The following is a 13,934-nucleotide window of genomic DNA, read 5'->3' on the forward strand; positions in this document are numbered from 1 at the left end:
TTGAAGGGAATAACAACTCAGCACATCCCGATATGGCTATCTAGCATCTCATTTCGGAAATAAAACCGAATACCACATGAATATAGTTATAGTAGCAGATATTATAAAGATAGTCATATATCTGATATTGGAGGAATGCAGCAATAGTAGTAAATACTCTAGGAATATAGCGATAGTAGCAGATATTGTTATACAAGTGTCGTATGTCAAGGGCGCCACAGACGGCGGCCGGTCAGGAAAAGAGAGGTAATATCACTGGGTCGATAATCCTGATGATTAAACTGATCACAATTACTTGTGTATTTGCAATGCGGCCTTGGTTAGATATGTAATTGGATGTGTAACTTTATCGCAGCGGAGTGATCGTTATTACATGAAGGATTGGCTATCTACCAACCCAGCCTTAGAGCATGGGGAAATGTTATTACATGTGGAATCGGAGATCTAATTCAATAGTTTCTCTCAATAGATGTAGCAATTTTACTCATGGATCATGAAAATGAAAAGTGAAGCAAGAAATCCATGCATATATCTAACTCAATCTACTGCATATGCCTATCAATCTCAGCATCAGACAAGTAATGCGACCCCCCCGAACACCGGTAACCTCCATTCTGTTTAATCCAATTAAATCCCGCGGGACATATTCCAAGAGCCCTGATTTTTGCCTGTTTCGCTACTTCTTTTTTTCTCCTTTCTTCTTGTTCGATGAGTTGCCGCAAAATCTTTTCGCGCGCGGCTTCAGCCTTCTTCTTTGCTTCCTCGAGTTTAAGACGTTCACCTTCTTCTTTCAACTCTTGTTCCTTGAGTAGTTCCTGTACGATCTTTTTTCGAGCGGCTTCGGCGCTTTTTCTGGCTTCCAAGAGATCGCGATATTCCGCTTTTTTGCGTGCTTCCTTGGCTTGGTCTTTCTGCAATTGCTCCCATACTTCGTCACTTACACCTGCGTCTCGCACCACTCGCCGAGATTCTTCATCATCTGGTGATTCAGGCTCTTTATTCGCTTCTTCACTCGGCTCTTCTGTATCATTCCGTACATCCACCGTTGTGGAATGTTGAGCTTGCGTGCTAGTGCTGGTTCGAGTGGGGGCTGATGGCGCGGACGAAGAGGCCGCTTCATCATCTATAGGAACAGGAGAGTCAGATTTGTTCATCCTGGATTGACGGTCTCGCAGCATCCGAGTAAGCTCCTGGATAACTCGTGTCTCTTCCAATTTGAGTGAGGGCAACGCCAAATTTACGGTTTGGAAGACGTTTCTGGCAAGTTGCTTGACGTCTCTTGCACTCGCCCATCCATCTGCTTTTGACAGCTCAGCAAGGATGGTTGTACAATCGCTGAGAAACAATTTAGAGGGGCTTTCCAAGCAACTGATATCCATGTTCTTGCCTCTCTTTGAGATCTCTGTTTTTCTTTTCCGTAAAAGGTCAGCAAGAAGGCGGAAGCAGGCATCTGGCTCGAGGGGCTTAAAGTCGATACTTTCAGGGAAGCGGCTTGTCAACCCGGCGTTCACGGCCAAAAGGCGATTTATATCGTGTTCATATCCTGCCAAGATAATAATGAGCTTGCCCTGATATTTTGGCGTTGTCATGAGGCCAACAAGCTCATCAATGGCTTCTTGGGCAAATCCGCTCCCGGCAAATCGGTAAGCCTCATCAATGAGCAGCACCCTCCCCAGCGACTTTTCGAGAACTTTTTGAACTTTCGGTCCGGTTTGGCCGACATACTCCGCAATTAAATCGGTGGCTGAGCATTCTTCCACTGTAGCCTTGGAAAGAAAGCCCATATCATAATAGACCTTGCCCATTTTTCGTGCCGTGGTCGTTTTCCCTGTACCAGGCGGGCCTCGGAATAGGAAGTTGAAGGGGATCTCTTCCTTGACGTCCATTCCAAGAGCCTTCAATTGTCGCACTCGTGACTGAATGTTTTCAAGCTTTTGGATGATCTCTTCGCGCCCAATGTCGTCTTGGAACAGCTGTTTGACGTTTGTCTCCGTTCTGGTAGATCTATCGAAATCTTCGTCAAAGTCTTCTGCCTCCAACTGGTTCCTCTTTTTTATCTTTCCAGCGGAATAACGTTTTTGGTAAGAGGCCTTTGCTTTGCTCAGAAGATTTGTCACTGCGCCGCCATTTCCGAAATGAGGCCTGTTCCGTTCTCTGATGAGCACATCGAGTGCAGCTGTCTTGCCTTCGCCCGTGGTAGTGAAGCCTGAAGCCCTTAGCTTGAGATCCAGTACTTGTCTTAGCCCATCATCGTCAAAATCTTCAAACACGAATGGTGTGTCGACTGAGAACCGTCGACTTAGTCCTGGATTGACGTTCTGGAACATTTCTTCCATCTGTTCCTGGTAGCCTATGAGAATGACGCAACGGTCATCACCGGGAACGTTTTGAACCTCTGCGACAATTGTATCTACGACGGATGTCTTGTAAGGATCGGCAACTCCCTTTCCACCGTATAACCCGTATGCCTCGTCAATTACCAGCACTTTGCCGATTGTCGAGGCAAGAATCCCTTTCGTTTGGGACTCTGATTGCCCCAGAGCAGAGCCGATAAAGTCTGCGGGAGTTTTTATCACCAATTCTCCATTAGACAAGAGACCAAGGGTTCCGAGAATCTCGCCATACAACTTAGCGACCGTCGTTTTGCCTGTCCCAGGGGATCCGAGGAAAACTCTGTTGAGAGTGAACTCCATCGGTGGCTCTTCAGCAAGTTCACGTTCATAGTTTGTCGTCAGCGAGTCGAGTAAGATTTTCACTTGCTCTTTCACTTCTTTGAGGCCTATCATCTCATTCATCTTTTTCCATGCCTTGCAACTCTGCAGAGACAGCGATGGCTCTGGACCGATGATGTCTTCTTTGGTGAAGAGGAAGTCGTTGGGGGATTTTTTGGCCCGGCGCTCAAGTCGAATCCTGTTTGCCTGTCTCTTTTCGATGCGGGCAAGGCAATTTTCGATACTTCGCGCATTACCAAATCCCTCTTTGCCTCTACCTCGTCCAACTCGGCGAGCAGCAATTCGAAAGTAAAGACCATCTGGACCATCTTCAATCTCCATCTGGTTATTGTACTTCCGATTTACTTGACGCTTGAGAATCCGTAGCAGCTCCTCGTCGGTATAGTCTTCAAAGTTCATCGTAATGGGGAACCGACTGGGAAATCCAGGGTTGTGTGCAAAGAAAGATTCCATCTGCTTGGAATAACCAGCAAGTACAAAGACAACTTTTCCTCGAAGATTTTCGACCTCGGCAAGAAGAAAATCTAAGACTGCTTTGCCGCCTGGGCTATTGCCGGACGAAAGCTGATAGGCTTCGTCGATAAACAAGACGCCACCACCGTCTTCTTTGATCTGTTCCAGAAGATCTTCGCAACCTTTGACACCCATGTTTGCGAGTTTTGACCCTGTAGTTTCTTTGAAGCAATCACCGGGAATGGCTCCTATTCCAGTGAGGAACTTTCCCCATATACGAGCCACGGTTGTTTTGCCTGTCCCAGGATTTCCAAGGAGCGAGCAACTAAGCCTTGTATCGGAGAGAGCCACCCCTTGGCGGATTTTGATGTCGACATCGGTTTTGACTGAGAGAAATTCCCTCTTCACTGATTCCAAACCAATGAGTCCCATAAGATCGTCCAAAGCGTCGTTGCGGGCTCCATCATCTCGCTTCATGTCCTCCCATTCCTGCGCTGGGAGATCTAGATACGCATAATTAGTAGACTGCTGCTTCTGTTGGCTCTTCTCTTGTTGTTTCTCGCTGGTGTTCTTTTGTTTGCTGGCTGCGGCTTTTGAGGCTTCCATTCTGGCTTTTGTTTGTTTGAGAGTCTCAAGGTGGGATTTCTTCTCAGCAAGTTCCTTTGCTTGGTCCGCCTCCTCCTGCTCATATTTCATAATGCGCCGATGATGATCAATCTCATCATCCATTTCTTGCAGATCGCGCTGGTATCTATCCTGTCGCTCCTGTCGCTTTTTCTCCATATCCAGATCTCGCTGGACTCTTCGTCGCCTTTCTTCGTCTTCTTTGGCGCACGACTTACAGCCTTGGTTCTCTTTTCCGCATGGATATTTGATGTTATGGCCTCGTTCGCATGTCTTCTTCATCATCTTCGTGCATGCCACTTGCGAGTGATCCGTTAGTCGATGGCATCTGCGTTCGCACGTATGCTTCCCGCATCCAAGAACAGCGCCGCTAAGATATATAGTTAGTAAGATGATGACCATTTGATGGGCTGCAACTTACCATGACTCTGCACAGCCCCCATCAGGACAGTGCTGATCGAAATCCTGTGGTTTCTGGAGAAGAGAAAGTCGGGTTGGATGTTGTTCGCAGTGAACTGGTAATCCATCGAACAAGAATCCTTTCTCCTTCATGGCATCAAAATACTTCTTCCAGAGCTCACCACCTTTTTTGCTAGCCAGGAAGGTGTTCATATTTCCATATAGAATGATACCTTTCCTCGCTCGTGACATGAGCACCACTAATCGTTCGCATGCGACTAGGAAGCCAATGTCGCCATTTTTGTTGCTTCTGGCCATTGATATAATCACAATGTCACTTTCTTCTCCCTGGTAATTATCCACCGTTGACAATCGCAGTTTCGCTTTGGCAGCCTTGGAAGCAGCTTGTGTCATTAATCCGGCGCGCACTAGGTCATGGGTGTCTAGTTCGTTCAGATATGGGTCATTGATCTCACTCAGCGTTTGTCTCAGCAATGAAAGCTGACCCATGTACGGAGTCAGAACGACCATATCCTCGGATTTGTAACCTTGTTGGCTCAGATATTTGACCGTTTTCAAGACCATCTCTGCTTCAAATGCATTCTTCTTGCTGGCCTTTGAGGTCGGATCCCTCCGATCAGAAACATTATTTAACTGCTCTTCTGGATGTTCGTGATGCACAAAGACAACTCTCTTTTGCAGTCCACGTATCGGTTTGTACTGGTGTGTTTTTTGTACATCTTTTAGTTCCGGATATGCTAAAAGTCGAGCAAATTGTGAGATATCAGGATGGGAACGGAACTGTTCCTGTAGGACGGCAAACTGGTGGCCCTGCCTAATGAGGCGTTCGAAAAGTGACACATTTAAGTCGAAACCTTCGCCTTTCTCCACAGTGAGATTGTAGTTGTTGACTTTGGGACGAAGTTGCTTGTGGTCGCCAATAAGAATCAGCTGCTTGACAGACGGGCTGAGAGAAGTGATGACATGAGCCTCTAGAATTTCGCCGGCTTCTTCCACAAGAACGATATCTGGGCTAGCCGCTCTGATGATAGATTGGTACATTGCTGCACCAGTCGTAGTACAGCCAATGATTCGTCTATTCTTCACGACATTTCTCTTGCTTTCTTTGAACAGACTATCGATCTGCCGGTAGAGGTTATTGGCAGTCTCTGCCAATTGGGCGAACTCGTCAACTTGTTCCCGACGAACTTGGCTCACCCATTCGTTATAAAGTGTCTGTCGGTGTTCTGGTGGAGTATTCCAGATCGGATAGTCTTCAGGATCAATATGTGTCCCCAACATCCCTAGAGACAACAAGTTCTTTCCATTCAACCAGCGATCAAAGACGTCGACAGGTTTTAAGGGCTTATTCTTCTTTCCTGCGATTTGATCCCCATCAGGGACTTGAAAAGCGCTCCAGTAGCGCATTCCAGAGTCGGAAAATTCCAGCGTATCCAGAATTTCCTGCAGCGGAACCTGGGACTTCAATGATTGTATAAGATTGTCCAACCGTGTCGCCGTGTCTAGCTGTTCACTCCTCGTAGCATTCAGCATTGGCCTGATATCAAAGCTGGAGCGACCCTGAGGAATTCTTGAGAGGTTGTCGATTCGTAGCGCGTCGGTCCTCGCTGTAGCTTTGGAACCAATTCGTACGATGTTGTTTTCATCGATTCCAATATCCATGAGATCTTCTAGGAACTGATCCAAAGCATGGTTTGTATAGCTGAGAACCAAGATTCTGAATTCTGTAAGTTCCATGAGGACTTTCGCAATTATGGCCCCGATGAAAGATTTGCCAGTTCCCGGCGGACCTTGAATCTGGCCCACAGGATTCTCCAAACTCTTGATTAGCGACTCGAGTTGTGCATCTTGAATATGTATAGTGCGCCTGAAGCCTAGCTTAGGTCCTAAATCCGCCCCCAATCCATTTTGGCGACAATTTTTGAGTTCTCGGATAAAAGCTCGTAGCCTTGGAGGAGGATCGTATGTCGATGGAGGCCCCGCTGGATCAAGAATGGCATTCTCAATCGGAATCTCTGTGACTTCCTTCAAACGCTGTAAAATTGGCTCATAGGAAAACGTCGCGGTATCGACGACGTAAAACTTTAGACGAGAGAAATCTTGGCCCAATAATGCCTTGACGGCCAGTTTCAGACCAGCATTGTCGGTGACTTGTATCCCCACCACTGGAGGATCCCTAATAAGCTCATTTACATCTCGTACGATAGAGCCAAAAGCAATGATGTCTTTCTCCAAACAGAGAGCTCCGATCGCACCATGCTTCACAAAGTTTTTATATTCCTCAAGGTATTTCTTCTTGGCTTCAGGAGATCGTTTATTCTGAGGGAAATTGATCCCCTCCCGACACTGAACCATCAATGCGAACGGTTTCGCTCGAGTACCTGCTCCAAGATCATAGCTTTTCAAGCTCAGACCGCCCAAACAGAGCGGTCTATACTTGGCCTTTTTCTGACCCCATGCGATCTGCAGATCCTCTCTCAAATCTGCAAGCATATCTTCACGGAGAAGTCTGAATAGCCAAGAGATGTAGCTGCTTGTACGCGACTCTCTTGGAATCTCAAATACATCATCCAATCGTTGGAGAAACGGCTCTTCCTTTGAGCTCACTTCATCCGCTGTTGGGAATATGGAGATCTTGCGAAAATCCTCAAAATCATTATCGTGTCTGCCACCGGGGCTGTAGTTCATTTTAACCGATGCAGTTGCTTGTCCCTTGCGTAGTTGGATCACCTTCTCGATACGATAACCAAGAGTGCGCACCTCTTCCAACCACGATTTCGTCAACGGAGAGCTTTTCATGAGGGATTCCACGTCATGGGAAAGGATCTGGATGTCGGGCGATGTTGAAGACACAATCTCCAGACAGAGAGATGCAAAAGTGACCAAAGTGTCGCCTTCGAGTTGGTTGCATTGATAGAATCCAAGGAACGTAGTCCAGAAGGTGGAAGGTGACAGAATTTCGACAAGCAATTTTTCAAGGAATAAACCGTCATTGATGGTTTTGACATCATGATGCAAGACTCGTTTGAGGAAGGCCGTTGTAGCAGTTGTGATGAATGCAAGCGAAAGGTTGCTGCGAATTGCAACTCTAACGGTGCTCAGGCCTTCTTTTCGCCCAATGATGCGTTCAACGCAGGCTACAGCAGAAGTATGCTCGCATACAACATCCACTGCTTCAAAGAATTGTTTGGCCTCTTGCGAATTCTGCACAGAGCGATCGCCCTTGATGAACGAGTAGAAGAGGTTCTCAAGCTTTGCAGCGCGACCGGAGAGAGCTGGCTTTGTGGACATTTTGTAAAGGTGTGAAAGTCAAGAGACTCAATGATATAGAAGGTAATTGTGAAGATAATTGTGAAGGCAATTGTGATGTGTGTCATGTGTTGATGATTAGGAGAGACTGCGGTAGTCTCCATGATATATATGGCATCGCCACGCCAGTGAACTATCTTTGTATCAGTGAAATACTCCAACGCATCCGATTTAATAAGTCAGGCATATCAAATTGGCGCCGTGATGTAGTAGAAAAGATACGTAGGGAGCCTTGCTGCGTCTCATGCTCTAGAAATGGTGGGGTGATAAATCCTCTCGTTGGCCCGAAGTTGTAGACCTCCCGCAGCAGCTTCTGCAAGTCGCAGCCTCGCCATATGATTCGGCCACGACAGGGGATTTTCGCACTCCGTTAGGCTGCAGTGACCTGTAAGAGGCCAAGAAGATAAATGAGCGGCACAACATATGGCCAACTGACATTTCACAGCGTAGCCGCCAGGTGTTGGCCAAAATGAGCGGCCAACTGCGCCTCTACACGTCTGCATGTCGCCGGGAAGCCGTAGGCCTCCCGATATGAATTCACAATGACGGATTTGATCTTGGTTGGCCTCCATAATTTTCAGGCGCTAGAAAGGATGAAAATTGGCATGCTGGAGGCCTTCTTTGAGATATATTACGGCGTCTATTCAGCATCGCAAACGTATTATCTACCATTCCAGATATAAGCATCACCTTTCTGCCTTAATATTTCTCTAATCTCTACTAATCGCTGCACCATCTACCACTATCTACTATTATTTACTACTATCTACTGCTATCTGCTACTGCCTAATATTTTCTGCTACTGTCTGGTACTGCTTATTTTCAGCACATTGTCAATTCTTAGAGAGTGATTCACAGGAACCATGTCTTATTACAACAAAAGATGGCACGGCCGCGAGGGCTATCAGGACATCAGACCTCGAAACCCTCTTGCGCAATCGGAGGAATCACCGCCGCCTCCTTTAGGTGTACTGATTGAGATAATTAACCCGAAGGATCTTGAGGATACCTCTGAAGAAAATGTTGCCTTTGGAATCACTGAGAGTGATGTGGTAGCCTCATACAATTGGGCTGATCAGAAAGCTCCAAAAATCATTGTGCCAGGTACGTTTCTAAACACAAGCTCCATTGAGAATGGAATACAGCTAAGTTTAGTCACCATAGGTCGCCCACCTCTGTGGACACCACTGGAGAAGCCTCGAGCGCTTCTTGAGGATAATGGCGTCTACTTTCGTGATAACAACTCGGCATTCTTCCCAAAACATCCCCTCGAGCCGGCGATTGTTGCCACTATGAAAATGCATCCGACTTCACTTCATATCGACCTTGTGGCATGTAATAGTACCATTGGAAACCTCTTACGGTTCGTCCAGGGCAAACTCGTTCGGGGAGTCGACCGCTCATTTCGTATGGTTGTGGAAGTCGTGGGTAAGACTGTCCATTTCATACGAAGAGAGAATTCGCCGACGGAGCAAATAATGGGGGTCAGAGGATTTGGGCATGCATTCCCAGAGTCCTATACTACATGGACTCCTGACGTCCGACCTTCAAAGTCGCACCATAGACTTATCAGATACAAGTTCGGTGGGCTTGACATACTGTTGCGGTCAAGTGCTGATGGATACATCGAAGAGAAAGAGACGAATGCCCTGGCAGTTGGTAAATCCGCATCTGCTAGGGACAAAGATCTGACGAGTCTCTTCGAAAATGTTTCTATTGGGGCCTCGTCAGCTTTGCCAGCCGATTCTGGCAACCTCGAGGTGGTTGATGGTGGTCAGCCAATGTCTCAACAATCTGTTTTTGATCTAAAGACCCGGTCAATTAAACTTATCGAGAATGACACTCTCGCAGAGGAACTACCACGCTTGTGGCTTGCTCGTATTCCCAATTTTATCCTTGCGCATCATACACGAGGGACTTTCAACAATATCAAGATTGCCGATGTACGCGAGGATGTCCAAGTTTGGGAAAAATCTCATCAGCAAGATCTAAGTCGTCTGAGCACTCTTTTGCATCGGATAATCGCCACGGCTTTAGAGAGAGAGGGCACTTTGTTGGAGATTGTCAAGTCGCAAGGAGGTCCTTTGGAGATTCGAAAACGTCTCCCAGATGCAGGCGTTGCGTTCTCAGACCAGGTGAAGGACAAATGGCTCCAGTGGCTCGGACACAGCGATGATGACGTTGAAGAGGCACTTGGCGGCGGCAAAAGCTGCGGCGACTGCGGCAGTGACAGCGAGAGTGACAGTGATGCCGGTGATTTTACTGCTTGCAATGAAGAATGTGGATATTGTGGTAAATGCAGCTCATGAGTGTATGCCAAGAACCATTGATAATTCTTAGTCAACCAGCTTTATTATTTTAATGTGTCTCTCGTAAAGTGGGATAGTTTTGCCGTGGTAATCGGCAATGGTTGTGAATGAACAGTCTCAAGTAGTGGAGAAAGCCCTGTATCCTGAACAACAAAACCCGTCATAAGCTTAATTGTCTAGAAGAATACGAACCTCAAAAACTTTTAGTCAACTGCAGCCTCGTGGATGAACGATGAGGCGACATGGACAGCTCGGACGTCCGTATTTGCCGAGGCCCCCGTATTATCAGGCGTTGACTTCATGTTTGTTCGTATGGAAGTTTTGTGCCAAGTCATTGCAACCCTCTGGAACGTTTGATCGTTTGATGAAGATTCCTAAGCAATTAACAATGATCAGCTGCCATCCCATCTTCGCGCCGATCGAGCTCGCTATAAGGTTGATGCTAACAGCAACGCCGCTGAGTAAGATTACATATCACCTTCTGAAGAAATCACCGCTCAGACCCGAGAGCGAGCTAGGCGTTAATTTCTCGGTGCAGATCGGGCATTGCAGCACGCGAATTGTCCGCTCGCGAAAGTCGTTAGGCATAATTTGGCGTGAGTACACACAGTGGTGCCACATCGTGACAATTTTGACTGTTATTGTATTAGAGCTACGTCATATTGTGTGTACGGTAGTTGTCTATAAGATTCAATTCCCCCGCTTCACAATCTACAATTCATCCATTCGTCCAGAACCATCAAGAAGTACATAACTACCAACCAACCAACCAACCAACCAATAAATCTAACACAACCTCACAACTTCTTCAATCTTAATACTGCTCTTCCATAAACCAAAATGGTCGCTTTTCAAGACCACGAGGAGATTCTCGAAGCAGCCTTCAAGGATCCCAACAATACCCCGATTATCTTCGAGCCCTCCAACGTAAACCAAGTCATCAAAAGCCGCCACTATGATGCTGATCCGGATTTGCATTACTCAAAAACCCAGCTTTGGGACATGGAAGTAAAGAAAGCGTACAACCCAGCCAAATACCTACGACATCTCTTGAGGCCAGGAAGTCTTCAAGTCTTCAACCTTCAAAAGAACGGACCCACAGAGACTTTTGTGCGCGTTACCGATCAGGGAACTTGGGTAGATCCCACCACCTATAACACAGTTATCGAGCAAGTCTTCTTGGACAATGAAAATGAAAGGGTCTTCTTTATTGGTGTGCCGGAAGTTGAAGGCCCTGATGGTCGCAAGATTGTTGCTGGAACAAATCAGCCTCTCTTCCATGTCGAGCACTCTGTGACTGGCACTGAAGAAGAACCTCTGAATGTTTGGCGAGTTGTTCATTTGGATAAGGATGAAGACGGGAAGTTGAGAGAGGCGTTCAAGAGGCTAACTGATTCACCCTACTTGAGGGAGTTCAACGAGGTCTACATCCGGGAAGACCTTGGCAAGAAGCTGGAGCGCAAATAAACTTTTGGTACATAGGATTTGGGATATGTCGCTTCAAAACACATACCCTAGTGTATAAATATTTCACATCACATAAGTCATTCCGAGAAAATAAATACAACTCATTAATTCGTTCAGATAAAAGAACCCATCACACATAGAAGAGTGCTACTCAATGACAAGTGTTCTTTTTCACTTTGCATGTTGCAGTTGCCACCACGCTTGGATCAGACTCTGATGTAGCCGTCAGCTTCACAACACCAGCCGCATCCTTTGCGTGAGCCTCAGCAGCCACCGCTACATAGGCCTTTGCGGTTTGCCCATACTTGACAGGGATCACTGCGTTCGGAAGGTTCGCCTTCCATCCAGGTCCCTTAACATCGGCCTTCAGTCGGAAAATATCCCACTCAAGGTGATCTGCTTGAACCTGGCCATTGGCCGAACTAGAGGCTACATAGGTGCCATTATTCGTAAGTTCGAATTCACAAAAGATGCCTCCGGTTACTGGGCTGCTTTTGCCAAATGTGAATGGAACACCGGAAGACACTTGAATGCCATATTGGCTTGAACTGTCGTCAACCAGAGAACGCACACCGACGGTATAAGACAGAACACCAGTTTCATCTCGGTGAACATCCAAAATGTAGATATGAAGGCCATTTGGCTCATCCACAAACTCATATTTGCTTCCAGATCCAGTGCCGGCATGGAACAGCGCATCAGCTAATTGACGATAATCACCCATGGTGATATAAGCATCGGTTCCGTTAGGTCGGGTAAAGTCGACGAGTGTGATATCTTCGGGGTTGGCATCGATGGTCCATTGGAAGGGCTGGCTATTGCTAGTCTTTGACTTGCTAATCATCACGCCCGAGTCAGGTTGGAATGAGTCGGCGCCCATCCGATCAATCACTTCGATATCATAGCTGTTGTAGCGACCTCCGTCACAGAGCACGTCAGTCGAAATGTTGCATGCTGGTGAACGATCTTGGTCAATTACAACTCTCAAGCCGATGAGGTCAGACACGACGGATCGCGCTGTGATCCGGGCCACGACAGGGCCTGATTCTGCCAGTGCGTCTCTTGTTATGCTCACCACGCTGTCGTTGGAGATCAGCCCAAGAACAAGCTTATCTCGAACAGTGTGCAGAGAGCCCATAGAGCCACCCTGAAGCGCTGGGATTTGGTACCGAGTATGCGGACCTCCGGGACCATTGAAAGACCCACGGGACATCATTGAGAATGGCCCGGTATAGTCTCGTCGCAGGGGAATGCCGAACGGGTTATTGTAGTTGTCTCCGATGTTCAGCAGATGGCTAAGCTCGTGAGCATACGTGCCCATTCCAGAGCTTTCGCATTGAGTCGACGAACCACCACCTGCATTTGGCCAAATAGTAGAGGCAGATGCCCACGATGTCCAAGGAACATATCTGGTCGATGCGTAATTCGGTATCGAAGAAGAGCCATCGACATTCTTGGGAGGTCCGAAGGCATCGGGCACGTCCTCGGGGGATGAAAATCTCATCTCACCAAACTCTTGCCACGTCGATGATTCATCTTGTCCTGCGGAGAGGATGAATACCAATTCAAATGAATTGCTCGTGGTATTGCCCACCTCCGCTCGCCAAGCTGCATACGCATCCGTTCGAATATCGCGGTTACAGGTGTTATTCGTCGGGCATGCTCCGGGGTTAAAGCCATTGTCTACGCCATACTGATACGACAAGGAAGGCATGCGATACGGTCCAAATGCTGTCAGATCGACTCCATATCGGCCGTGTGAATCCTCCATCCAGTATTCATGTAGCGTATGACCGCGGTTAAGGTCAGTCGGCTTGTTGAGTAAGTCGCGATAGTAGGCGGGGACATCTTCTCGGTCGATGCCGGATACTATCGGAAGAGGATTACCAAAGACTGTCGAGTTAGGTTCTCGGGTTACAACAAAAGTCTCATCGGCGTAGTCCACGGTTACCAACGCGATATTGAAGTTGCGACCAGAGCCCTTCTTCGTCGCGTCGTTCCATTGAGTACCAGGCGGCGCTTTGAAGTCGTCCCATGTCATGTCATCGGGATTCACCCAGACTTGCGGATCAATGGGTTTAAAGGGATCACCCCATGGTGTTTTTGATGCTGCTTCTGCTGGAAGGCCAAACAGCCCGATCAAAAGCACTGATGCAAAGGCCGAGGCTCCCATCACAGCACGATTAGGGATTGCCATGTTCTTTTGGAGCTGTCGCGAGACTTCGACAGATGGAATATCTTAAGAAGTCTGAAGAATCCATAATTGAGAATTTACACCGCCTTTATATACAGTTCCAGTTATCGTGGTTACGTTACCCAGCAGGCATCTCGTCCAACATCAATCGACCCCGCCCGCGGAATCGATGAGAATTCGAAAATCTCCATCATTGAGTGATCGCTCTACTGTTATGTTTGCTGGGTTTATCCGTTACCGTTCCCACCTGCTTCATCAGGGATAACGGCCGGGTGATTGATGCAGTGATCCAATAGGAATATGGCTTGGCAGTTGATAAAGCGCGTGGAATTGGAGCTGTTGGTGACATTCTGTGCTAATAAGAGCTACTTGGATAAGCATAACATAACAGTCTATTTAGTATGAGAGACAAAAGTACTTTTAATC

General features: G+C 47.2%; 4 protein-coding genes across 4 annotated transcripts; 2 read left to right on the forward strand and 2 right to left on the reverse strand.

Annotated features, from left to right (window-relative positions):
* Positions 1-542: 542 nt before the first annotated feature.
* Positions 543-7,520, reverse strand: V8C40DRAFT_287610 (P-loop containing nucleoside triphosphate hydrolase protein; the record flags this gene model as incomplete). Its single annotated transcript, XM_083222742.1, has 2 exons — positions 543-4,179; positions 4,231-7,520. The coding sequence occupies 2 exons, from the start codon at positions 7,518-7,520 to the stop codon at positions 543-545; spliced, it is 6,927 nt and encodes a 2,308-aa protein (XP_083073191.1).
* Positions 7,521-8,401: 881 nt separating this feature from the next.
* Positions 8,402-9,847, forward strand: V8C40DRAFT_266063 (uncharacterized protein; the record flags this gene model as incomplete). Its single annotated transcript, XM_083219703.1, has 2 exons — positions 8,402-8,642; positions 8,703-9,847. 2 exons carry the CDS (start codon positions 8,402-8,404, stop codon positions 9,845-9,847), a joined length of 1,386 nt encoding a protein of 461 aa, XP_083073192.1.
* A 650-nt stretch (positions 9,848-10,497) lies between these two features.
* On the forward strand, positions 10,498-11,401 carry V8C40DRAFT_245693 (uncharacterized protein). The gene has a single exon (XM_083215960.1). The coding sequence runs from the start codon at positions 10,688-10,690 to the stop codon at positions 11,312-11,314; it is 627 nt and encodes a 208-aa protein (XP_083073193.1). The 5' UTR covers positions 10,498-10,687; the 3' UTR covers positions 11,315-11,401.
* Positions 11,402-11,465: 64 nt separating this feature from the next.
* On the reverse strand, positions 11,466-13,793 carry V8C40DRAFT_287613 (uncharacterized protein; the record flags this gene model as incomplete). The annotated part of the gene is made up of 1 exon (XM_083222743.1): positions 11,466-13,793. Exon 1 carries the CDS (start codon positions 13,509-13,511, stop codon positions 11,466-11,468), a length of 2,046 nt encoding a protein of 681 aa, XP_083073194.1. The 5' UTR covers positions 13,512-13,793.
* Between the last annotated feature and the right edge of the window lie 141 nt (positions 13,794-13,934).

The sequence above is a fragment of the Trichoderma camerunense genome (genome assembly GCF_050948025.1).
Source record: "Trichoderma camerunense strain CBS 138272 chromosome Unknown V8C40scaffold_9, whole genome shotgun sequence".
NCBI lineage: Eukaryota > Fungi > Ascomycota > Sordariomycetes > Hypocreales > Hypocreaceae > Trichoderma > Trichoderma camerunense.